The 25,419-nt window shown below is 36.3% G+C and overlaps 1 protein-coding gene across 2 annotated transcripts in view; it reads left to right on the plus strand.

Annotated features, from left to right (window-relative positions):
* ME1 (malic enzyme 1) overlaps positions 1-25,419 on the plus strand; it is a 154,925-nt gene that overhangs the window by 37,046 nt on the left and 92,460 nt on the right. For both annotated transcript variants that reach the window (XM_058020521.1, XM_058020522.1), the window contains exons 2-3: positions 1,716-1,849; positions 9,223-9,372. In XM_058020521.1, coding sequence (XP_057876504.1) covers positions 1,716-1,849; positions 9,223-9,372 — 284 coding nt within the window. The remainder of the gene's footprint in view (positions 1-1,715; positions 1,850-9,222; positions 9,373-25,419) is intronic.

Genomic DNA, 25,419 nt, shown 5'->3' on the forward strand with positions numbered 1-25,419 from the left:
GAATAGGATACACTTATTTCATAAAATGGCCTTCTCTTACTAAATTATCAGGTGATATATTTTAATGATAATTCTTTTCTTCTGAGTAAATATGGGATCTGAGAGGGAAAGAAAAGAATTAACATTTCATCTTGGAAATCTGAAGAATTAATAATATCTGTGCCAAAGAGGAATATTCAAGTAAAGGATTTTCTAACCATATAAATCCTAGGGGTGTAGGTGGGTGCTGTGTTTTCGTAGTAACCAAAGAAATTAACACTTACTGTAAAGCTGTAGTAATACATGGAGAATAGACTATTCCAAGATGAAGTACTCTTTGAAAAAGGCATTTGGCAATATGTGACACATGTGTATGTTTTAAAATAAGATGTATATTCCAGTAAGGGGGGAAACCCTATTCTAGTAATTAAAGTCCATATTTTATTCCTAATGTAAAGCCAAACACAGACATTCAGAAATTTTTTTCATTCCATTTGACTAATGGAAACAGGGCAAAGGAGAATTGCAGAGAATAACTGGATTGTCACTTTACTACTAGCTTGAGAAGATCCATTAAAACTATGCAACTCCCTGAAGTCCAGTCACTTGGAACTGATTCTGAAGTGTGCATGAGCACACGTGGCTTTTTTAAGCCCAAAAAAGTCTAGTGGAGATAAGGGGGATCAACACTAAATAAACTTGTGACGAGTGTTGACTCTTACTCCTTCCATGATTTTTCAAGATGGGATAGCAGCTGAAGACATTCATGACCTATCTGGCCACAGAAAGTTCATTAGGGAAAAAAATGCAGCCTTTGTGTACACATTTGAAAATGAAATCTCACATACGTGGAGAGCTACGGCAAAACAGTTGCTCATCTTTATTAAACTTGCTTTCCCTTCATTTCCTGTCTAGGGAAGGAGAAACACATTTTGGAAATGTTTGATGTTTTGTAAAGGGTTCATTATAAGATATTTCTTTTCCTTGAGTCGTCATTTCACTTAAGGTAACAACTTAATTAATGTAATTACAGAGCAGATAGTGTGATGGGGTTGCTTTAGGGCTTTGTTCCTACTTTTTTCAAGTCACAGTCACATTACCTCTTCAAAATTTCGATTAAAAATGGTGTACGACATGTAGCCTAGTAAGATACAGGAAGATTTTGTAATATATTTTTGTTCCATACGAATCAAACACTATTTCTGAGAAAAAAACAGAAACAAAGAAGAACCTGTCTAGGTAAGCAAGCTAACTGGCTGTAGTTAGCACAGCAGAGTAAAGCTTCAGCAGCCAGAGTGCTCGATGCTGGTATGCTAAACCCACACTCATGTTTCTGCTGTAAATGCACCATCTTTCTTACAGTAGCTTGGGTAATTTCTGAAGATGATTTGGACAGACAGACCTCATTAAAAGCTGAAAATGAGTGGAGTGAATATATGGCTGCTTTCTTCTTCAGCTGTAATTTAGCAGTTTTGCAGGTGCTACACTTGGGCTACTCAGGAGATGTTAACTAATTCTGTGCTGAGATGGAGTTATTGTATTTGTACAGGTCTTTTATGGCTCAATAAAACCTTTTTCCCAAAATAATTGCACCATTATAAATTCTGTTTAATTTTAAATAGATTATAAGTTGCTGATGTTCCCCGGGCTATGATTTTCTGCAGAAGTTTTCTCAGAATAATTATCTCTTATGTACATCTATACATGAGTTTTATTTTTCTTTTTGTTTTTTTTAGGGCATGGCTTTTACCTTGGAGGAGAGGCAACAATTGAATATTCATGGATTATTGCCGCCTTGCTTTCTTGGTCAAGACGCTCAGGTTTATACAATTCTTCAGAATTTTGAAAGGCTGACATGTGACCTAGACAGGTAAAGTATGGCTATGAAACTTTATCCTACTCACCAATTTATGAGTCACTTTCACAAAAAAATCCACTTTCACATTCAAAAAAAATCAACTCCTACTTTAAAATTCTAATCTTCCAGAGCTGTTCACATGAATTTTCTTTGATAACCAAATGATTGATACTGGTCATTATCACCAGGTGATAAAGGTCACTGGAAGCAAATGAACACATGTGAAACTAAAAGTCAGTAATCACTTTACATGCATATAGATACATATGCATTAAAAATAGTACATTTGAAAAATGTTATAAAACTAATATGTAACATAGCATTGCTGTGCTTGGGTATTTTTAAGGAAAAAATCTGGAAAGGGCTTTGTGGAGGGATAGAATGTAAGAGAATAGTGCAGAAGGCAATCTCACACCTGAGGAGTTGCAGCTGTACCAATCACAAAGATTAGGAACAGGCCTGCCCTTAATGGGCCACAGCTGTGTCCAATAAGAAGAGTGCTACAAAAGAGTGGGTTAGCTGGGTGAGGTGAGAGTTGGAGTTTGGTGGCTGTGCTGAGAGGAAGGAGGAGTCAGTGCTGTGAAGTGCTGTCCATGAGAAATCACCAAGAAGATGTGGGACTTCTGCAATAAGATGACAACAGGGCTTTAAGTATTTATGAATACTTAATTTTTTCCTAAAAAATATTGTATTTTATAGGTGCTAGAACAAAAATTTGTCATTTCTTCCCCCTCTGCCTTGCTCTTCTCTGTCATGGAATGTCTTCCTATCAGTATGTAATATATGGCCTCTAGGTACCCATCTGTTGGTGACAAGGCTTTTTTATAATTTCAAGTTGCCACAATCTTTGTTTTTTATAGAGTCAGGATAGGATGAGGACAGCCTTCCTTGCAAGTGAAGAGCTTGCAATTGTGTCTTTTGTAGTTTAACTATTCTCCAGTGCTCTCAGGAAGGCCATTATTGGTTATTATCACAGAGTAGTAGCTTTCCAGGCTGGGCTATTTATGAGTTCCTGCATATAGAAAAGTGTAAATTTTCATGAAGCCCCCTGATTCAACCATTGATGTTACCATAGGAGAAAACTTTCTCTGTTCTTCTGTCCCTATCTCCTCTTTAACTCTGCATTGAGGTAGTCCCTTCATGATACAGCTTGTTGTTTCATGTGTTTCAGGACATTTAAAGCAGTTCCAACTGCTTGTTTCAGCTTGAATTGCCAGAATTTCTCTTCACCTGTAGCTTGAAAATAGGGAAAAAGATCTTACCCCATTGTTATATGTTATATATAGTTTTTTAACTAGGAAACAATTTTGCTCCTACTTCAGATCATAGCAGAAAAACACTCCTGCTTCTCAAAACGTCACAGATGGAATGTCACAGATCTAGCTATTCAATATAGCAGTATTTTAGTGTCTTAATTCTTTGCTTTTGTTAGCAAAAAATTCTGGATTTTCAAGTGGCTTTTTGCCAAAATGAAAAATTTCTTCAGGAAGGAAGAAAGAATTAATTCCATCAGTTTTAAATGACAGAGTATTGAAACTTTGAATGATGTGCCTTTTGAACTGCAGTAAAACACTGTATGCTGAAGTTTTGATTGCACTAGGAATAATGAAACAAAAATAACTGTCTCCAAGTATTGTGGCAATACTTTGCAGCTATCTTCGTTGTGTCAAAAAATAAGGAAAGATAAACCTGTCTGTCTTGGGGGTGGGGAAGGAAATATTTTTCTAAAATGTAACTAATCCATGTATGATAGACAAAAATAATACAAAACTATAAAGAAATATAATGTGGTTATAAATAAATGTAACCACAAACATTTGCTTCAGAGAATATTCTTCCCAAACTGCCTCTGTTAACCTTAAGATCTGCAAAGACTTAATTAAACAAAAACTTGGTGTCATTATTTCCCACCTGTGAGTTTTCTTTGGCATTTTCTCTTTCCCAAATACTTAGGTGGGTCAGGAAGAAATTTGTTTCCTGCTCCTGTGACCAGACATCTGTAAAACAGAAGCGCTAACATTAAGTTATTCCATCCATGTGTCTTGAACATTCGACTGTAGCTTGCCATTTTGTACTATAAAGCCAGTTTTATTATAATGCCTGCTTTAGTATAAAGGTTATATTGTACTGTGCAGCTTTGCAGCACACATTTATTCTTCTTAATTCGGTTTTAGTGATGCAGTTCAACTGAGAAATATTCACAGAAATAACTTGAAGCTGTTACAAGTTAGGTTTTTTTCTCACTGTGTCTACTAGTCAGAATACTTCAAATAAGGTTTTAGTAATTGGCATCCAAAAAAAGTGAATAGCTGTGTTTATTTTTCAGTTTTTTTTCTGTGATGTGTGTCTGTGCTATTTTCTCGGCTGTAATTTTGTAATTGTTCAAATATTTGAATCTTCTCCTTCCCCTTACAGTGTGAATAAACGTTGTGGCCCCATTTGTAATGCTGGAGAAGCTTTGGTGGGATCTCCATCCATGGGAGTGATTCCAAACCTGACTGAGCATGGTCCTGGGCAAACTGCTCTAGTTGTCTCTGCTTTGAGGAGGGGATCAGATGAGGCAATCTCTTTTCCAACCTCAGCTAGTGTATGCTTTCATAACTCACGTCCATAGTAGTTAAGAAACAAATTCTCAGGGATAATCTTGGATTGAGGCAAATTGCGCAAATTAAGTTAGGTCATCCCTTAAGAATATTAAATTATATAAGTCCACAAGTACCCCCCAAGCGGAATTTTTTCTTTAAGAAATCATATTTATACTCTGTCTGAACACCCAGCAGATCTCAACTGACTATTCATGTCATGCTATGTTTTGATAAAAAAATATTATCCTCATGTATTACTGGGGCTTTATACAGCTGTGATGTTTTCTCTATTTTTTTAGCAAAATAACACTGTGTTACATGCAGAAGTCTGCATTTGAGACCACTGATGAAAAGACTTGGTAACATTTGCATGAAGAAGATAATTCCTTTTAAGATTGTAAACATTGACATCTTGGGCTCCTTTGTAGATAAAATTTGTCTGTGAATTGAGAGTACAAAAATCTGCATGTGCAAAATGTGACTTGCAGGGGTGTTTGTAAGTCAAATGTCTGACAATTTCATTGGAGTATGTCAGTAAAGAGCCTGCTTGCAGAACATGTGCATTACATGTGGTGAGCTCAGTCCTCAAGGCAGTATGTGAACTCTGGTCTCCTATATTTATAATCTTATCAAAGAATTTTAAAGAAGAGTGAATGTGATCCTGACACAATTATTCCTTGAATCTCTTCACTGATGAAGAATGTTAGAAGCTTTGGCTGTTTTAACTGGAACTTGAAATCTCAGGGGCTCCCTGTAAAGGCAGGTGCTCAAGGGCAGTCTTGCACAAGAGCATGCAGTTATTGTCTTCTACTGAGTACAGATGTCCTAAATTCAGGAAAACTCCCATGCTTCTTGCAGTATGCATCTGGCATAGTCTTTGCTCCCATAGAAACAGTTATTGAAAAGAGGTGAAGGGAGGCTGTTGTCTTCCTTCTGGAGCTTGGCAGTAGGTGTGTACTTGTGTGTTTTATGTCCAAATACCAAAGATTAAGTACAGGTGTTTAGATATTGCAGGGGTGGAAGCTGTTAAATACCTTAGACAGAAAGGAATCATCTGATGAAACATTAATGCTGCGTATGGCAGCATTTTACACTGGCAAGATGGGCCTGGTTTTGCTTGGAAAGAGGGTGTGTGTAAATTCATAAAGCTAAGTTGCTAGCTAGTGCCATGGCTTGACATGTTTTGGCACTGCTGAAATGCCGTTGTGGACTTGTAGCATGAAACTGTTGTACTCTGAAATACCAAGAGTTCATATACAAAATGAATGTGGAACAGCAGCAAGTCAATTGCCTGGGATGCTTGGCAAAAACGACACCAGTAAGAGGAAAAAATTCTATTCCTCCAGCATAATTTAGAAAAGCTGTGATGGATTCTGCAAGTTTTTTTTTTCTTCTCCCCTGTATGTTCTTAATTGTCTTTCTTCTTGCTTTGTATTGATACTAAATTTGTTGCTCCTGGCACAGTGACATCATCTGCCTGAGCTTTTCTTTCTTCAAAGAGTCACACTGTAAAACATTATGCTGGATGTGTTAACATTAGAGAGGGGCCATCAAATTGCTTTTCCAGAGAAGATGGCCTTATTTTGTTTTTTTTCTTAAAGTTCTCTCTTTTTAATTAATTTTATATAAATACTGATGAAGCAGAGTAATAGAGCTAAATGTCTTCCACAGGTTAAAAATAATAGCCTTTCCTCCCACCTTCTTTGTTTACTCTCATATTTTTCAAGATAAGAGTAAAACAAAAGTGGGATTTGTTCTATTTTCACCTCTCCATTTGGCCTTGTAAAGTGTATGCCAGTCATAGTTGGGCCAGTTATCCTAAGAATCATCAGTAACTTTTTGATATTTATATCAGTTTTCTTTTGGATTTTGGATGATATGTGGGTTCCATCCTTTTGTTGCTACTGTATTTCATTCCCTCCATGGTATGAAACATTCTTAGGTGAAGTAAAGGCCAGGGGAGAAGAGTGACATGCTGAAATTTGAATGCTTGGCAGTTTCCTCTGTCTGACTTGCCAGACCTTGGTTTTTGTCCTATGAAACTTTTCTCTGAAATCTTCATTCAAGACTCCTTGTCTGAGGACAGACAATACTTTTCTCCCTTTTTATAGCACAAGTGATTGTCTTCATTGTTTTATTATTTGTTTTCATTATGTTTTCGATTAAATATGGGCTTCAGTAAAAGATTCCATTAAATACTGAATTTTAAATATATTTTTAAATACAATGCTGAAAGGCACTTCATGCTTTTAGTTGTGTAGATACTTGGGTGTTGCTAAAAGATGCATACTTGTTGTCTAATGCATTATAAACAACCCTACATTGACTATGAAGCATTTTTGGTTTTCCCTTTAGAAGGAATTTTTGAGAAATTTGATGCCCTTAACTAAGCAAATTGCAATGCTGAGAAGGAAGATATACCTGCCATTGAAAAAGCCTGATAAAAATTGCACTTCCCTAGAAATGTTTTTCACTTTATAATAGTATTTCTTATACTTATATTTTCAAATATGTAATATTTGAAAATATAAGTAGTATACAGTTAGTCCTTTTGCAAGTTCTTTAGTATATCATGAATATAAAAGTGGCATGATGAAAACAAAGAAGAACATAAACCCCCAGTTTAACACTATACTACAGTAGAAATGGAGAGTTTTAACAAATGGTTAAAACTGCAGGTTTTTCCTTTGAAGCCCTGAGGAAGCCTTTTGCTAAGCTTTTAGTTTCTTTTGTGAAAGATTTCTTTACCCTGTTTAAAATCTGGACTTGATCTGAGTAATAAGAAATGATGATGAAAAGGTATTTTGTACTCTTAAGCCACTCCTCATTTTAAATGAAATTGATTAAAAAAAAACAAAAAAAAAAAAAAGCCCAGCAACTGCTTAGGAATGGTGCTGTGGCTCACATGGTGTTGAAATGTCCAGTACAGAGTGGAGGCCAAAAATATGCATGATGTTCTCTAACATCACTTTAAATGTTCTCCAGAAACAAAAGGAAAGTCTTCATGTGTATTTACAACTACATGTGCAAGAACTTGTATTTCAGGATAAATGTTGGGATAGTCCATCCTCAGGAGAAAGGATTTAATAAAGAAAATGCCCTGAGAATTCAAGGACATTGCAATATATGCTATATCATAATGAAATACTGGGAAAATGAAAGGCTCTAGGGAAACGTAATAATATGAAAGAAAATTAGTGTGTATGTATGTATATTTGTAGCTGAGAATTACAAGAGCAGGATGTAATTTAACCTTGGAGAACATTCAAACCTAATGTGTGTGATGGAAGGTGGTTCCAGCTGCCTCATGGTGATGGTATTCAGAGAAACTGCAACTTTTTGGTTTCTAGATCTTTATCTGTTTGGGGTCTAAAATACCCTTCATGACACAAGGGCAGGGATATTGTTTTGTCTCACTTCTGTCACCTCATTACAGTCACCAACTGCCAAACTGGCTTCACTTGCCTGCTTATAGTGCTGATTAAAGGTTTACAGAACAGATCCCAAAAGGAGTGCTTCCCTGATAGACTGAGATAGGCAAGCTAAACTTGAATGGAATGTATTCAGATTTACTAAGCTGCTCTTTGGTTACTTGACTATGTTTGTGTCTTCCTAAAGAATGAGTTGGATTTTATTGAGGCATGTGATGCCTAAGTATGCAGAAGGAAAGTTCATATTAATAATAGTTAAGTACACAAATCTCTAGGCTTTTGGAAGGAATGTGTTTTATACGTATCCTCAACACTTGTGTAATAAAATGGTGGGCATATTAAACTTTTTGAGTGTAAGTAATTAGTAATCCATTGCAAATTAACAACCCTACATAAATTGTATACGTAAGTTAAAGATTTTATATAAGCCTATTGGTATATAAGACTACTTATTTTTTACAGGAATACTTAACGTTGCTAAAACTAGTGAATAGACAGGTAAGGTGTAAGATCACTAAATTTCTAAATTTTAAGTGTTCACAAAGTGACAATCATACCTGTGTGAACAGGTATAACTTGAAGTCTCTCACAGACTGATATAATTTGTCACACTCTGCCATGGAGTTTGGCTTCCTGATTGGTATCTAGAAACAGTAATGTAATTATTCAATGTGAGTGTAATGGTAGTAAAAAGTAGTTCAAGCTAAACATGAGCTTTCTTTCAGTCTTATTTGTATGGTTCTTTTTTCTCATTGGTTTTCTTTTTAAATAAATATAGAACTTCCTCAAAATTGCTTTTAGTTAGGAGATATAACATTGCAGGTTTCAAGTCAAACATAGACTTAGGGGATGAGAGACCATGTGTGTCTGCTTTGTTTTCAAAAGCTTTGTTATTCAGTATTTATTTGAAGTATTATTCTGGATTTAACATCAATTTCTATCTAGGAAAGAGCATGCAAAGCTTAATGTTTTTAGTTCTGTTTTCTTTGGGCAAGTGAGTAAGCTTGTTTAAGTTATATTTAATACTGGTCTCATTTCAAGTGGAACAACTGATGTACACAGATAAGGTTCTGACAGACTAAATCCTCAATTGCAGCACAGTGTTCTATACCTGAGAGGGATTATCTTCCTGAGTATGTACAGTTTGACAATTTTGTGATGGCTTCAGGTTCTCTGTGTCAACCAGTTTGTTATACTTTGTGTCTGAACCATTTGTGCTGTTAAGACTAGGAGGAATTTGAATACTTTCAATAGGACAGAGGTTATTACAGAACAAACATAATTTTAACTATCCAAACACCAAATCTCTTTCTAAATCTACTTTATATGTTCCCTTGATGTCTGTCTAATTTTATGTAATTCTCCACAGATACATGCTGCTAATGAGTCTTCAGGACCGAAATGAAAAGCTGTTCTATAAAGTGCTGGCTTCTGACATTGAAAAGTTCATGCCTATTGTTTATACTCCCACTGTGGGGCTGGCTTGCCAACAATATGGTTTGGCATTCCGGAGGCCAAGGTATGTGAGTTTATACTTCAAATAAAAGTAATTGAATCTTATTTTCCTCTTGGCAGATTTCTGTAGGGGTTTTCTAACAGCTGCATGTAAGCCAAAACTGCAGTAATTGAGATCATCCAAGCTACACTTTTGGTCTACATTAAGCAATAATTTGTGCATTTCTTATCTGCATTAAGAAGGCAAAGGGTTGGTTGATTTGCATTAAAACATGAGTAGATTTTTAATCTTATTGACTGATTATAACTATTAAACTATATAGTATATGTACTGTATTATACTGTATAGTGTTACTATTACATTGTTTTAGAATCCTAGCTGCATATTAGAAGAAGACAGGAGAAGAATGGAACTTTAGTTTTGTTTTAGAAACTTGAAAAGCATAGACTTTTTCCTATATAAATATTCATGTAATTGGTATTTTATACATACACACACACACATATATAAATGTGTTCAAACAATATGTGTACAAACTAAGAATGCATTATATATGTATCTACTGATATCTTAAAAATTATCACAAATCATCAAAGTGCCTCTTTCACTGCTTAATGATTTCTTGTTTCATAGGTTGGTTACTGGAGTGTTTTTATTCTGTGTGCAATATCTGTATTTATAAAATGATGAGGAAGTGGTATGAAAGAAGGATGGACACTTCTGTTTCACTCTGCCTCTTGAACATCAACTCACCGAGTGTGAGTTGCTGTTTGAGAACATTGTGTATGTCACTGCCTTCATGTGCAAACTGGAACAACACCTTGGAGCCTTCTGCAGAATTTTCTGGCAAAGAAAGAGATAAATAAGCTGTAGCTGTTAACAGAAATAGGTTTTTTACAGTGAAGGCATTGATCAAAAGTAAGAAGCTTGCAAGATGTAAGGGAACAAATGACTGCTTACAGATTCCTCAGCAGGAGATATTTCAGAGAGATTTATGGCTTCAAGGTTTTGTCCTTAATGTGAGAATCATTTTGGCCTTGTGACTGATATAATGAGTCAGGACCATCTGGTCGACTGCAGAAAACAAGAATTCCCACTTCTGTGCATATTAAAAAGTTCAAAAATATCTCAAGAATCATTATTTAAACCTATGTAATGATCTGTGGCTTTTAGGTGCCTCCCTTAGTAAAAGAACTCATCTCCTTTTTCTGCCCCCTGTATTTGCCACCATGGTGATTTTATTGGCCTTCCAGGAAGTGCTAAATGTGTCTGGAAATTAGGTCTTTGCTTACACTGGTCTCATTACTCCTCATTTTGATATTCTTTGCATATAAAATATTTCACAAGGAGTACCTCTGCCCATGCATCTACTTTTCCCTTTCTCCCAGATGTGTGAAGCATCTGTGGAGAAAACCACCCAGTTTAATTAGAGTCATGGAATTGTTAAGTTTTCAAAAGACCTCCAAGGTCATTGAGCACAATTTTTGACTGAAAACCACCATGTCAGCTAAACCATAGCACGTTTCTTGAACACTTCCAGGGATGGTGACTCCACCCCCTCCCTGGACTGCCTGTTGCAATGCTTAACCACCTTTTCAGTGAAGAATTCTTCTTGATGTCCAACCTGAAACTCCCTGGCAGAGCTGGAGACTATTTCCTCATATCCTGTCATTCATTGCCTGCCAGAAGAGTGCAACCCCTGCCTGGCTACAACCTCCTTTCAGGCAGTTGATAAGGCAGGGTGATAAGGTTACCCTGAGCCTCCTCAGGGCTGAACAACCCCAATTCCCTCAGCCACTCCTCCCACGACTTGTGCTCCAGAGCCTTCATCACCTCTTTTGCCCTTCTCTGGATGTGTTCTAGCACCTCAACATCTCCTTTGTAGCAGGGTTGGAAAGAAATGATCTTTAAGGTCCCTTACAATCCAAACTATTCTGTGGTTCTATGATCTTTAAGCAGACTCTTTCCTGCTTAAGAAAATACCCACAATGCAGTCTTCCACTGTGCTGTTAGAGATACATTTTTTTCCCTGAGCAAAAGATTTTCTAGATTATTCCAACCAACTATGCAAAACAACCAATATAATTTAGTTTAAAATTGCATTCTTGACCATCCCTTTGTTAGCATTAAGCTTTATATACCAGCATACCTCATAAACAGTATCCTTCATGAGATGGATGGAGAAGAAAATACAAACATCAAATTTAATATTCTGCAGGAGAAAAGGAGTAAAAGATGTAAGATTTAGTCCAGGCTATATCATCTTACAATTTTGATGGATTTTTTTTTCAAGAAGTTGCGATCAAGGAACAAGGTATAATCTGATCATACCTTAAAAAATAGTATTCTCACTGTAAGAACTGTCTGTATCTGCTTTATGCTGACTTATATGAACGTGCTGTCTTTACACCAAGGGACTGTTTTTATTTCACAATGGTTCTTTATTTCAGAATATTTTTTAATATTGCCTCTTCCCACTGTTTGCTATTTCATAGTTTAATACAGATCCCGTTAGAAACAGACTTGGAGGTAAATGAGTTTAAAATTACTCATTTGCTGCAGATCATATTTATCTACAAAAAAGTTTGTAAAGCGGTGTCATTTAGTTTATGTCTGTAAGGATGTTTTCCAATATTCAGTTATACTTCTTTAATTTGTGAAATGAGTTTGAAGTGCCTGGCTTGCAAGCTATCTCTTGAGGCAAGGAACAGCAAAATTAATTTAGAGTTGAAAAAGTAGGTTTCTCATGGAATCATTAAATGAGATCATCTTCTGTGACTCCCTTATGTGTTTTTAGAAGACTTTATGGGCTCACATGATGTGCTTACAGTCACAGAAGGACTCTGGCTCAGGAAAACATTTTCATCCTGAAGCAATAGTTTGCAATTTTAGAATAAACATTCGTGGCTGACCAGCTGACCATCTGATTAAGCATCATTTCTCAAGTGAACCAGCTGCAAAGTAACTTGACTCACTGGTTTGAAGCTCATCTGTACAATTGACATTTTTCTATAATAGTCAACTATTGAGACTCAAGTCAAGATTGCATTACTTACTCTGAATATTCAGCTTTAAATCCACCAGTTTAATGAAGAGTATTGTTATAGAAGTAAACACTACAGGTCTGATAGCAGATCTGTAACATGCACCTACCTGCACTGCATTGTTATGTAAACATAATTTAGAAGACCAGTCTGTATGGTCTTCTTCCTGACTGTTGAGGGGGATGAGGGTAGAAAGAATCCTTCAGAGAGTTGGTCAGAGAAGGAATTTGGACCTGTATAGATAGAAGGTTACTTATGCTAGGAATATAGTGAGGTTCTGCTTCTATTGTAATGTTCATGCAGTCATTAAAAGCATTATCTCAGAATCTCTGTTAGATCACTTCTTGGTTCAGAGCTTCTCTCCATCATTTAAATTCCTAAAGAAAAAATTCTTCAGTTGCACAAGGCATGTATGTAGATCTGACAGCTTTTGATTACTTACCAAGAAAGAATCTATTTCTGTAAATAGATTTCTGAAATACAACAGTTCTTTCATCCAACAAGAATAAATATGGGAAAGCTCAATGGAAATTTCCTCTAAGAATCCAAAATCAACTTTTTACATTGTATAGAGAACACCCAGGAGTTTTAGATTCTTGTGTAAACTCAGCATTCAGAGAAGGGAGGTATAATTGCCAAGTACTTCTATGCTGAAGACTTTGGACGTTGTTAGGTGACTGTTTATATATTGCCATTCCTAGAAGGAAACACCATTCCAATCAGAATATGACCAGAGCAAGCCTGAGTAGCTGATGCAGTTACACAGGCACGGCAGAGTTCTCTGAAATAATTTCCCAATGCAGGCACAGACTATCAGGCTGACTAGGAACCCTTTTTAAAGCAGCTCTACTGGGTCTGGTGCAGTCTCTTAAAAGGCAAAGTATGTCAGCTTTGAAATTGTTTACCAGATTTGCTCCTCACTGAAGTGTGTAGTCACTCAGCACATACAAATTTGAGACTTAACCCTTTCCTTATGTTTCTCAAAAAGAATGTATTTATTTACATTTATTTTATATATTTACATTTGCAATTATTCAGATGCATGATATTGAATGCAAATGTTACAAATGTGAGTTCTCTTTTGTTGACAAATATTTACATGCTGAGATTGCCAGCTGCAAGATAGCATCACTTTTTAATAAAGAAAAGAAATAGAGAATGGGGAAATATTTATTTTCTGTGACAGAACATACAAAATGTTAGACCTTGGCATCAGAAGTTGCAGTCTGCTTGCCAACACAAGGTTGATCCCTTGATACATTTAATAATCTTGTTGTGGTTTTTAAGAAGGCTTTTATTGGAATTATTTTTCTTAATTTCAGTGGATGTCTGTGGCATCCAAGTCTCTTCAAAAATCAGATTTAGCTTAGTGGAGGCCAGAAACTTGTCAAGTAATCCATGGTCATATGAGCCAAGAAAGTTCAGTTCCTGGAAGTTTTTTGGGACTCTGTCTCTCCTTCAGATCTGTGGTGGTGTCTTGATTGAGACTACTAGAATGTCTGGATTTATTTCAGACATTTCTGGTTACTTCTTCACCAGTATAACAGCTCCCTTAGGTTTTCTTTCAGCACATCTAGATGTTTTTTCCTCCCCTAAATAAGCATATATTTGTATACATATATCTATTTAGGGATTTTATTAGTATCTTCATTTAGTTAGACGTGATTATTTTGTAACATAAAATTATATTAAAAGATGTAACAAAGCACTAGTTTCACAGTTATTTTTCCTAGTTTTTTCTTCTCTGAAAACTATATAGAATTTTAATCTGTAAGTGGAAAAAAGGAAATGTGCAGGCTTTTTAACTGATCTCTTGTAAGGTCTTGACTGTTAGGACAGCATTCGAAATCAAAATATTTTGCAATTAAGGCATAAAGAACAGCAAAATGTTTCTTTGAAAATAAACTGTTGGAATTCTGTTCTTCAGAAGGATCTGGTTTGAGTGGCAAATTACTTTGTAGCATTTCAACAGAGAATTAGTATACCTGTAGCATTTCTTCTAATTTTAGACAACCTTGTGCTTAATGGCTTCTAGAGCCTCATGATGATGCCAGTTGCAATCTCTCACCAAAGAATTTTGGAATACATTTTGGTTGTTTTTCACTTTCATCTTTTGTGAACATGACAACTTTTGACATATTCCAGGCAACTTTTTTCTCTTTCCTTTTTTTTTTTTTTTTTCTCCCTGTGTATAGCCTTGCCATTGAGTTCATTGCATCCAGTAATTTTACTTTCTGGCATGATTCTGATCTGCTTTTACTTTCATCAAGCTAAAACTTTGCTTAGCATTCTGTTGCTTCTGTGGCTTGAAGGTAAGACTAATAGAATCTTCCCAGCAAAATATTTGCTCTGCTCTGAAAAGCTGGAAAAGGAGAATTAGCAGAGTGTTGAACTCCTCTTTTCTCCTGGACTGTCTTGTAGACTGGATTGTTCCCAACATATATTTAACTTGTTCTGCCAGCAGGCCGTAATGGGGCTGCAGAGAAAGGTGTGATGATCTTGCACAGATGTCAGTGGGTCTCATTTTGGTCATAGAGTGCTTTGTAAATATGAAGCCAGTTTCTCATGTAAGAAGTTATTGGAGGAAAAAAAGTTCTGTTCTTGATTTTTGAAAACAATGATATTCTTCCGTTTATATGCATGTAGTCATCAGGTCTCTCTAGAACTGTTAAATTCATGGTTTTTCATAATATTTTGGCAATATGTTTCACCATTTAAGTACAGTGTGAATTTTTATCTTTTTATTAAACTTTCACCTCAGGATAAAATCATGAATGATTAGACTGTGCCAAAGTGAGAGTAGGTAGTGCTGACCTAGCAGTATGAAATATAACATCCTCCGTGGTTTTTGTAGGTACTTGGTGCTTGCATGTAGGTATAACCTACAGTACTTGGAGGGGGTGGTATTTACAGCAGTAGCACTTGGAGTTGTTCTTCCATTTAGTCTTGTCTGAGTTGGAGCTTTATCTATTATTAGCCTCTTCCTGTTCTCATAAACTTCATACATGATTTCTTCTGCAGGTAATATTTCAGGCACTTTTGATCACAGTCATAAAAGCTTTACCCTAAAGCACATCACAAGCATGGAATTTCTGGCTTTCAGACCTAAGTTTGTAGGTGCATTGCTCTGTTTTTTCTGGATGGAGTACATCTTGGCTGTGAGCAGGAGGAAATGAGGCCATCCCTTCTCAAAACATAACTCTCAAAATGTTTGGCAGCAGTCATTGTTTGGTCATTCTTAACACAGTCTTCTAAGGAAGACGGCTAGCAAGACTCAGTGCTCTTCTACAGACATCCTTGGTGGTTTCTGAGCAAGAGGGCCAAAATTAAAATACTGGCCATGCCTTTCTGTTCCCTTGTTCACTTCCTTCACAGAGTCCTGGATGTTTCCAGGGGATTCCTGTCCTCATTTGGCTTGTACTGTTATTTTTTAATAATTTCTACTATTTGTTGTGTGAGGTTAGAACTGAGTGTTCTCCCTTCTCCCCAAATTTGGGGGACTCAAATTTATCTTTTCAAAGGCATCTGCACTTTGAGCTAATGGGAACTTATTTCTGTGGATTTTGGCATGTGATTATCTTTCTCATTTCATTATATCCTACTAAGACAGTCCTCGGAAACAAAGAAGTTTCATACAGATGCTTTTCACTAAATGGGAAAGACAGTTTGTGTGACAGTAAGTAATGCAGTATTTATTAGAACCTTCTTGTTTCCTTTACTAAAACAGTCATCTTGTGGATCTACGTGCAAAGGACTGCACAAAAAGTACATGATCCCAAGTGAAATGTCTTTACTCTGACTAATCTTTTCTTTCTAGTGCCAATACCGCATAAAAGGTAGGCTATATCCTTTGCAACAAAGAAACTATGTATCTGCATTTTAAAAAAAGGTATTATTTTGGCATGCTACAGTTTCATATTAGCAACTACTACTTGTATCAATGTACAACCATGTTACTCTTCAATGTCTTCCTATTTTCCTGGAGTTTTAGGGGAGATTTTGACTCTATGCCTGCCTTCTGGTTACAAGCTCCCCAATTTCCCAAAGCAGTATATTCCTTAATGAAATGTACTTTAAGAGCAGAGATTTTATTTCAATTTCACACCTTTACTTGGCCAAGGATTCCACTGGCAACACTACAGTATCAGGTCATACAGTACAGGAGAGGTCTATTTATTAGCTCTGTCTAACTCTATACAAGTCATATTTATCTACTAAAATTTTCCTCTCATGAAACAGCCTCTGTAAAACTGACAGATTTTTAGTTTCCTAATTGTCAATATCATTTGACTTCCAAAACAAATCTTAAGAGTCATTTCCTGTCAATAAGAGAACTTTAGCTTTCTTTAGTTCAATACCGTTTCAAGGACAGCCTATCAAATCCCATGCAGTGTCTGCATATGATGTTTCTCCATCCTTCCTTTTGTACAGAATGTTAGGTACAGTTGCTTCCCTTCTGCCTTGAGTGTCTCTGGGACAGCCCTGAAGTTGTAGCTTGCCCTTTACAGTAGTTTGCATGTTATATCCATCTCCATGGACTGGGATTCTGACTATTCTAGTACTCATTTAGGACAACCCACACAGTAGCATCTTGTGTCACATGAATAAACAGACAACTGTGACAGAAAACAAACACCTTGCAATTCATTGCTTAGGAAGTACTCTTCCCAAGAAGAATGTGTGGGTATCTTTCTCCCTTCCTAGGGCTATGCTAGGGAGGGGAAAGAGCTTCCTTCCAGACACCAGTGGGATGAAAAATAAATGGTGTTGCTGTGTGTGTTTACAATTAGGTATCACCAGCAGCAGGGATTTTTGCATTGGTAACATGAGCTTGTAGCAGAGAACTGTTATATTTGACTGATAAACATCTAGTGCAGAGTTTTTTTTAATATTCGGATCTTCTTTGAGATAGAGGAATCCTATTCTGTCCTTCTATGCAAAGAGTTTTCCATGTCCCCAGTAATTCCTGATGTTACCATCTAATACTGCAAAGGTACCAGTAGTATTCAGCTGAGATGTCAATGATTTAGAAACATTACGCTCCTTTATTAGCTCGTTCTGTGTATATCCCAGCCCATGCCCAGAGGATGTTTTCCTTTAGGGGTGTGCTTACACTGGAGTTTCTCCAGCTCTCATTTTCTGTACATTTGTTGCACGTCCTTTGGCACCACCCAAATCCCCTGCTTCCCCATTCAGCAGCTTCTCTGTTCAAAATGCTGTCATTACTCAGCAGTCCAACACTGTCTCATTGTTGCATTTCCAAGACAAGATATTTAGTAGCTTTTAAAAAAACACCCTACAGTAATTCCTGTCACTGTATTTGGTAAAGTCCAAAAGAGGAAGGAAAAACCCTGGTAAAATCACTGCAACTTTGCAGTAGCTTGGCTATTCTAATATCACAAGCTTTCTAAAGAGATAGTAAAGTCTTAAAATGAAAAATCAAAAGTGAAGACAAAGTATAAATATTTTCAGCCCTTAAGAGCATAACAAATGGGATGATTGTGTGTTGTAACACATCTTGTGTTTCTCTGTATTTATAACTAGATGTTTTGGTCCAGGAACTTTTTACATGCTACATTTGGGAGAGCCATATGCATAGGAGGCTTCTGGAAAAGACAAGGAAAAAAAGTTTTGGAATAGAAGTGGACCCTTTTATTTCTTGCAAGATGCTTCCATCCCTTTTTAGCAAAGTTTTACAGCTGCATAAAGTTGTTTTCTTATGGGCACAGCTGAATTAAAAATGTCAGCAGCGTTAATTATAATATACTTAAAAATACTAGGTCAGAATAACATTACTGAATCTATTGTAGAGTAGCAGTAACATCATGTAATTTGCAGCTGGGTGGAGAAAGGTTTGTGAGGCATCTGACATCCTGACCACTGCTCTTTGAGTTAAGTGGTGGCACTGAATGTCAGTTCTGCTTTTTGGCTAATGACTAAGCCACATGCATGAAATTCACTGTCTTTTAGAAAATGGTGGGTAAGAGCCTGCTGGGAGCATAGATCAAATAGATAAATGTGCATAAACTAAACAAAGCAATCTGTTATTGTAAGAATAGCAAGGACTTCCAGCTGAAGGCAGAAAGTGATATAGAATCACTTATATAAACAGGCTTATATCAACTGGCAAAAATAAGGGAAACATTTTCTGAGAAATAAAAAAAAAAAGAAGAACAAGCTTCAGTTTGTACTGAATTAGAACCCATGCCTTTAGCACAAAGATGGTCAAAAGCAAGTTCACATTTTTGCTTCCTAATTTCCAAAGTGACTACTTTTAACATGAATTTTTGTTTAGTCTTAAAGAGGGAGGGAGTTTAGGGGCTCTCACATCTTCATTTTAGTACTCTAGTATACTGAAATTGCCTATTGTTTTTGTCATTCTGGTGGAATTTTCTGCCTAAAGGAAGAGCTTCCTGTTCCTGAGATGAAACTGTGATGCAGCTTACAGAGACATAGCAGCACATTTCCATTTCAAAAGTTCACAATATTATGACAACTTTATTGTATCAGAGGGTATTTTTGGTTGCTTTTAATTTTTCTCTTAGTGTTCTTTAGATTTATTGAAAGCACAAATGAATGTACAGCCTTGCTGAGCTGTATGTTAAGGGTCAGGTTATTCATACAGCCTGTTTTAGGCAACAGTATGTCTGAGAGTTTCCCTTGGTCATCCAAAAGGAGCTTCTTAAACATGACTCATAGATATTTGCCTCTGGCCATGAAAATATGGAACATGGCTTGCTTTCTGTTCAAATATTGGTTTTTTTCATTAATAAGTAGTATCTGAGTATGGGGAACTTGTCATTCTCAAGAAAATAGTGTATTGAAAAAGATTTCTGTTTTGCCTTATTCTGCAAGCAATGTGCCTGTTTCTACTTTTACTTTGCCACTTAACATAGAATGTAGCAATGCTCCCGTTCATGCATTGAAATGGAATTCTTCATGAGGGTGGTTGTAATGCCAGTCATTTGGTGAATGGTTTGTTCATTCAGTCTTACAGTGAAACAAATGTCACCTTTGAAAGATGGCATAAAATATGCCATGTAGGCTTCCAAAGGCAACGTCCTCAGAAAATCTTGTGTGCTTTCTGACACTGGACTTGAGCCTTTGATTCCCTTGAGGAGGCTGGAAGCTCCCTAATGACGTTTCAGAAACACTTCTGTTGTGACTGCTAGATGATATTTGAATACCCCATCACCCAGAGCACTGGCTGTGACTCCTCTCTAGGTCCTTTCTGTATCCTGTGCTTTGTTTCCTGTATGTGTGTAGTGAAGACCAGCAATATCTGGTTGTGTAAGATGAGATTGTAGTGTGCTGTGTCTTTTCCCCAAAATGTTGATTCTGACTTCATGAAATGAAAATCTTTACCTGGGGTCATGACTGAATTTTTTATAAAAAGGAAGGAAAGTATAAGGCTATTTGTCTCTGATGGATGAGGTTAATTTTTAGCACAGTGGCCAGATATATTACAGATTTTTAATGCCCAAAATGTTTCCTTGGGGTTCCATCTGTTATAATTATTTTCTCAAATTTTATGATAAAGGCTTCTAGTAATTTTTATTGAATCAGAAAATCATTATTTTTTTCTTAAATATATTTGATTCCTATGATTAAAACCAGTTTGTATAGGTAATATGTTTGTCCTGGTTTTTTTTGGAAAAATATTAATACTTCTTCTGTGAGTGAATTTCAGAAAACAACTGGTGTGTTTGAACTTTGTTAACATCAGATTACATAAGTCTTAAGAATAATCATGCTGCTTCTCAGTTTCTCTATCTGAGATAGAGCTGGACCTGCAGCTGTTTTCCCCATGTTAAAAGTTGTTATTGAACACAGTACTAAAAATTTGGTCTGTGTCATACATTCATTCATGCAGTAAATTTAACAGGAAGTAAGTGCAGAAATAGTTCTACTCATCAGCTTGTTTGCATTTTTAAAAATGTGCAAATGGTAAAGGGAGATTTGTACTTTTTCAGTGTTCATTTTCAGCAGTTAGAGTCAGCTCTATTAATGGAAGATGGTGTCTCATTTCAGAAGTGACTTTTTCATTGAAGTTGGGTAGGATATGGCATAAGAATAAGCATTTTTTACTAAGTCTTTACTTTTATCCTGGTTGATAGTTACTGAGAGCAAATTATGGTGATTTAAAGGTCAGTTAACAGGCCTTAAAAGATGTTATTGTCTAGATACAGGAAATTTTCCATGTTCCAATGAGCCAAGGCAGCACAAGTTGTTGAAGTAAATAAGAACAGCGATCTCACTTGTTTGAGTATTTCACAGTTTAAGTAGCATTTAAAAGTTGGGGTTTTTTTTAGAAAAGCGTCACCAGCATTGCAACATGATGTTCATGGCTTTCTACGCAGTTAACATTTGCATAAAATAATGCAAACATGATAACTATTGAAACAGAACAGTAGGTTATTTTTTGTCTTAAATATGAATGGGTCTGGCTCTGGTAAACTGTTCTCTCATTCACGGTCTTCAAATACTTCTATTTGTGCCCATTAGAGTGTAAGTAATGAAGTTATTTATTGAGCAACTGTCAGAGGAATTTAAGTGGCTTCTGGAGCAAAAGAGCTCCAGTGCTTAAACCATAGTATTTTGCAGTCTGCCTTTTCCTTTGCAAACAAACACATCCCATTGAATTGCTGCTGTGTGGTTAAGCAGCAATATGTAAAAGCTGATTGTCTAGATTCGTGATATTTTAGGAATATAGTAAAATCAATAAATTCATGTTTTAAGGAGTGACTATAAAAATATTACTCGATTTAGTCTTTTTCTGTATGAAAAGTATGCATCATTAGTTTGGACATTTAGACCACAAAACGCTGTGTAAGTAGAGGAGGTGAGGCACTAAATGAAAAACAGTGTTAGATATCTAGATATACAGTAAAGAGTATTTTATATAAGTAATGCAAAACGTCTGCAATGACTAAGTCCATGAAGTTTTTACTATGAAGTATTTTTAGTGTAGTTTGAGGTGAACATTATGGTCTCCAAAATTAACTAGAGATTTTTTGATTATTAGTCAAGTGTCGAGTTGTAGTTATTCTTGGTACCATGTAAAATTGGTTTTAAAGTTTTCCAGTGCAGGGCTTGTAATGGTGTTACTCTGATTATTTTCACAATATAATTTTTTGGGGATTGAATGAGAGCAGTCGAGGTTGGGTTGCTTCATTGGGTTGCTTTTTATGGTACCAAAGGCTTGACTTCTTTGCCCACTTCTGGAGCCTATCTGGTGGGCATTTTACAGAGTAAAAGCAAAATGTTTCAAGAAAAATGATGTTTTTTACAAAAATCTGTGTACACTCAAACTCATAATGTAGAGATTACATGTTTTGGTAGCAAGAATCTCAAGGAGCTGAAAAAGTCCAGACCTTTTGGAGAAAAGTAGTAAGACAGGATTGATGCAGGTTTTGTCTCTGTTCCTTTGTCATTTGTCTTCAGTCTGAACTGCTATGGGCAGCTTGTAATTTTTTTTTTCAATGTCACCCACTCTCTTGTGTTACAATTTAGAAAATATCTGCTGTATGCAAGCTCTGGAGCCTGTTGCAGATGCAGAAGGGCAGATGGGGCAGTGTTTGTGATCTGGCCTTGCTGCAGGTTTATCAGGAGTGTTACAGCAAGTTACACAACTCACTATGTTGCAAATTGTGGAATAGCAGCCCCTGGTTCCCTGCTTCCCTAATCTTGCATGAGGCGGAAGAGGGAATGTGCTGAGACCTGAGCTTGGTTTTCTGAGTGAACCCAAGAGGTGGGCAGAAGGAATTTTATGTGGAAGTTCCTGGAACCTATGGAGTTGTTTGAACCAGCTCTTCTGACTGAGTGCCCCCTGGATCAGTCTCTGTGAATCACACAGTGTCCATTGTCATTTGTCAAAGAAAAAAGGCAGAGCTATGGACTCTGGTTGAAGATCTTGGGCAGGCTTGAGTGCAGTGTGGATACTGTATTCACTTCTGGCAGCATCGAGAGCACTGCAACTCGCTGGGGCTTGCATTAGTAAAATTATAATCTTAAGTAGCTATCTACCCCAGTTGTATTTTTAATTTTTTTTATCATAATAATTTTAAATAATGTTTTAACATTTGTACGAAAAGATTTTCCCAGCATCTGAATCTTTGTGTCACTAGAGTTATGTACCTTCTATTTCTTCTAACATTATTCTTTCTTTTCTGAAACTTCATTGCCCTGAGGTCATATTTTCAAATGCCAGGCTTACAACTGCTGTCTTTCTGGTTAACTTTATCACTTTCCTGCTTTAAAGGCTAATTCACGTTGGATACTGTATGGTTCTGTAAGTGGTCCAAAATGTACTTCTCTCTTCTCTGTAGAGGTTATTTTTAACTGTAGTGACTATTGAAGCATGACACTCACTAATAGGGATTGATGAGCAGCTTTGATGGACTTGGGCATGGGAAAGAAGGCTACAGAGGCTGCCAACACTGGATAAAGACTGTCACGAAACAGTGTTTTTCAGAAGAGATTCTTAAAATAAAACTAAATGCTGGTTTGCTCCTGCAGCAGAAGATAGACTGTTCAGACCCCTTGACATAAGCATTTCCCATTTACAGGGATTATGAAGACTCTGTTTTTCTGTATTTTAATAATTTCCCTACACTCTTATGCCAGATTGGGCATTTGAGTCACTATAAAAATATAGGAGGCTTTAATTATTCTTTTATGTATAACAAAGTAGAGTTGGCAGATGTTAACATCTGTCTTTTGGAGTATTTGATGTCTTCTACAAAATAAAATTTTATAATCAGTAGTCATTTACAAAACCAAGTGCTAAGCATGAAATAACACATAATATTTATAAACTTTTATGGCTTTTCAGGATTAGTATCTTACCCTCATTGTCATTCATATGTTGTTTTTATGAGCAATTTATTTTTTTATGAACTACATCTTACTAATGTATAGCTCCACACTTTCAGAGGTTTTAGCAGTACCTACTGTTCTTTTAATGTTGCTGTCCTATTTCTGGTTTTTGTTTTTGTTTTAGTCTTTATTTTCCTTCTTACAAATTTTTCTGTTTAAATATCATTTGACTGCCACATCTAGAATATGTAAAGCCCATGTTTCTTTAACACAGATGAATTCAGGCTGATAGTCAGTAGCAGCTGCTATTTCAGCATCAACTATTTTATATATTGAAAAACATACCTGTATATTGCAAAGTAATTAAATTCATCCCTGTGCAAAAGGAAAGGTAAAGAAAATAAACAAAGCTGTCAACAGCTGCATTTCTTAAATCAGCCCATCTCTTGTATTTAATTAGCCTCAGTGGTCTTGCAATGCAAAGGAACTTACTATGGCAAGGTGTAATGAAAACATTGAGGATATTTTATATGAAGAAATGAGACCACATTAAACAGTCACAATTGGAATTGTGGTGAAAAAAGAGCAGAATGTTCTTTGGGGAGGATCTAAGTACTCTTAATTCCTAGTACAAAGTTTGTATTGTATTGCTTTTTATGATTTTAAAAATACAAGGGAATTTCAGTGGGGACCAGGGAAGTAGAAGTAGTTTACCTGTTTCATGCCAGATGCAGAAGCTTGGAAGAGTCTAGGCTGAGAAATAAACTTTGTCTTTGTCTTGGCCCTGGGATTTTTTTTCTTTTTTTCTTTCTTTTTTTTTTTTTTTTTTCTTTCTTTTTTTTTTTTTTTTTTGTTATTATTATTGGGCTTTTTGGTTTAGGCTGCCTGGGGAAGTGAAGTCACCTCTACTGTAACTCTATGTACAGTTCATAATTCAAATAACAGTCTTGAATATGTAGGGTTGTAGGGTTGTGAGAAAAGTCTGAACTTCTTTTTATTAAACATGTTTGGCATTTTCTGAGACATGTTAAGATTGCCTCCTGTTGTTATAAGAAGAGGAAAGAAAGGATTATTCTGTTACAATGACACATTTTCCTAAACTGTTCTTTAATAGAAAATAGACAAATACATTGCTGGTAGATCATTGCTTCCTTGAAACATAATAAACAAATGCTCCATTTAATTCTGTTGACTTTGTTCTCATAGATGAGAATTTTAATAAAACAGACCCAAATCATGTCCTGTAGAATGACCTCCACATAACTGGTAAAATTTGCTGCAGTGTAGTGAGCTCAGTGACCCAAAATAGATCCACCCTTTGTTGATAGGATCTTGATGTCCTCATGTGGGCTTCCCCCCCTTACTCTTCAATCTTACTGCTGGTGTGATGAGAAGAAAGGAGGCATAGTTACTTCTTTGTCTAATTATTCCTCTGCTGTAGTTTCATACATTTTCTGGCTGGCTGCAGTGGGTGTCACTAGCAGTGCTTGCTTTGGCTGGGCTGGTATCAGCCAGTCCTGAGCTGGGGGCTCACTGGGGAAAACTGGTTCCAGATGAGCACTTGTGCAAATGTTCTTAGGCAAGTTCTATCATGTGTGCTTAGGCTAGAAAATCTGCACTGTGCCATGTTCAAAATGAGCACATTAATTAGAACACTGATCTGAGGCTGCAAGCTTCAGAACAGTTTTAACTCGCAGTTTTAGTGATTGGCCTTCTTGCCTTGCAAGGAAAGATAGTACATATAACTGAGACACCAATTAAAATACAAAGGACCACACTGTGCTGTAAAACCTACAGTTGCTTTTCCAGTGAGCTTGCCAACCCGGACTGCTCTGAAAATGTGTACAAGAGAACTTAATCCTGTTTCCCCATGAGTTGCTCTTCTTCTTAGAAATGTGAATATGTGCATGCTGAAAAACAAACAGCATATTCTTCCCCATAATATTTTCCCTGTGTCTTGCTTCTTTCTCCATGTGATTGTATGTATTACTTGTCCATCTGCTTTAGCAGCCCCATCCTGAAGTGCTTTGTCAGACAAGTGCAAGTGCACATCCTGCAGGCCATCTTTTCCTCATACAGCAGAGCAGGGTGTGCATCACTGGCATGACAGTGCTTATTTTTATCATTAACATTACACTAAAATGGATAATTCAGTCATATTTCCAGACTGAAATCCATGTAGAACTGAATCCCATTTAAATCATCTAGCTTTCCCCATGCTTCATTCTTCTTGTAGCTGTGCTGTGAT

Source organism: Melospiza georgiana, chromosome 3, assembly GCF_028018845.1.
Source record: "Melospiza georgiana isolate bMelGeo1 chromosome 3, bMelGeo1.pri, whole genome shotgun sequence".
In the NCBI taxonomy this organism is placed as follows: Eukaryota; Metazoa; Chordata; class Aves; order Passeriformes; family Passerellidae; genus Melospiza; species Melospiza georgiana.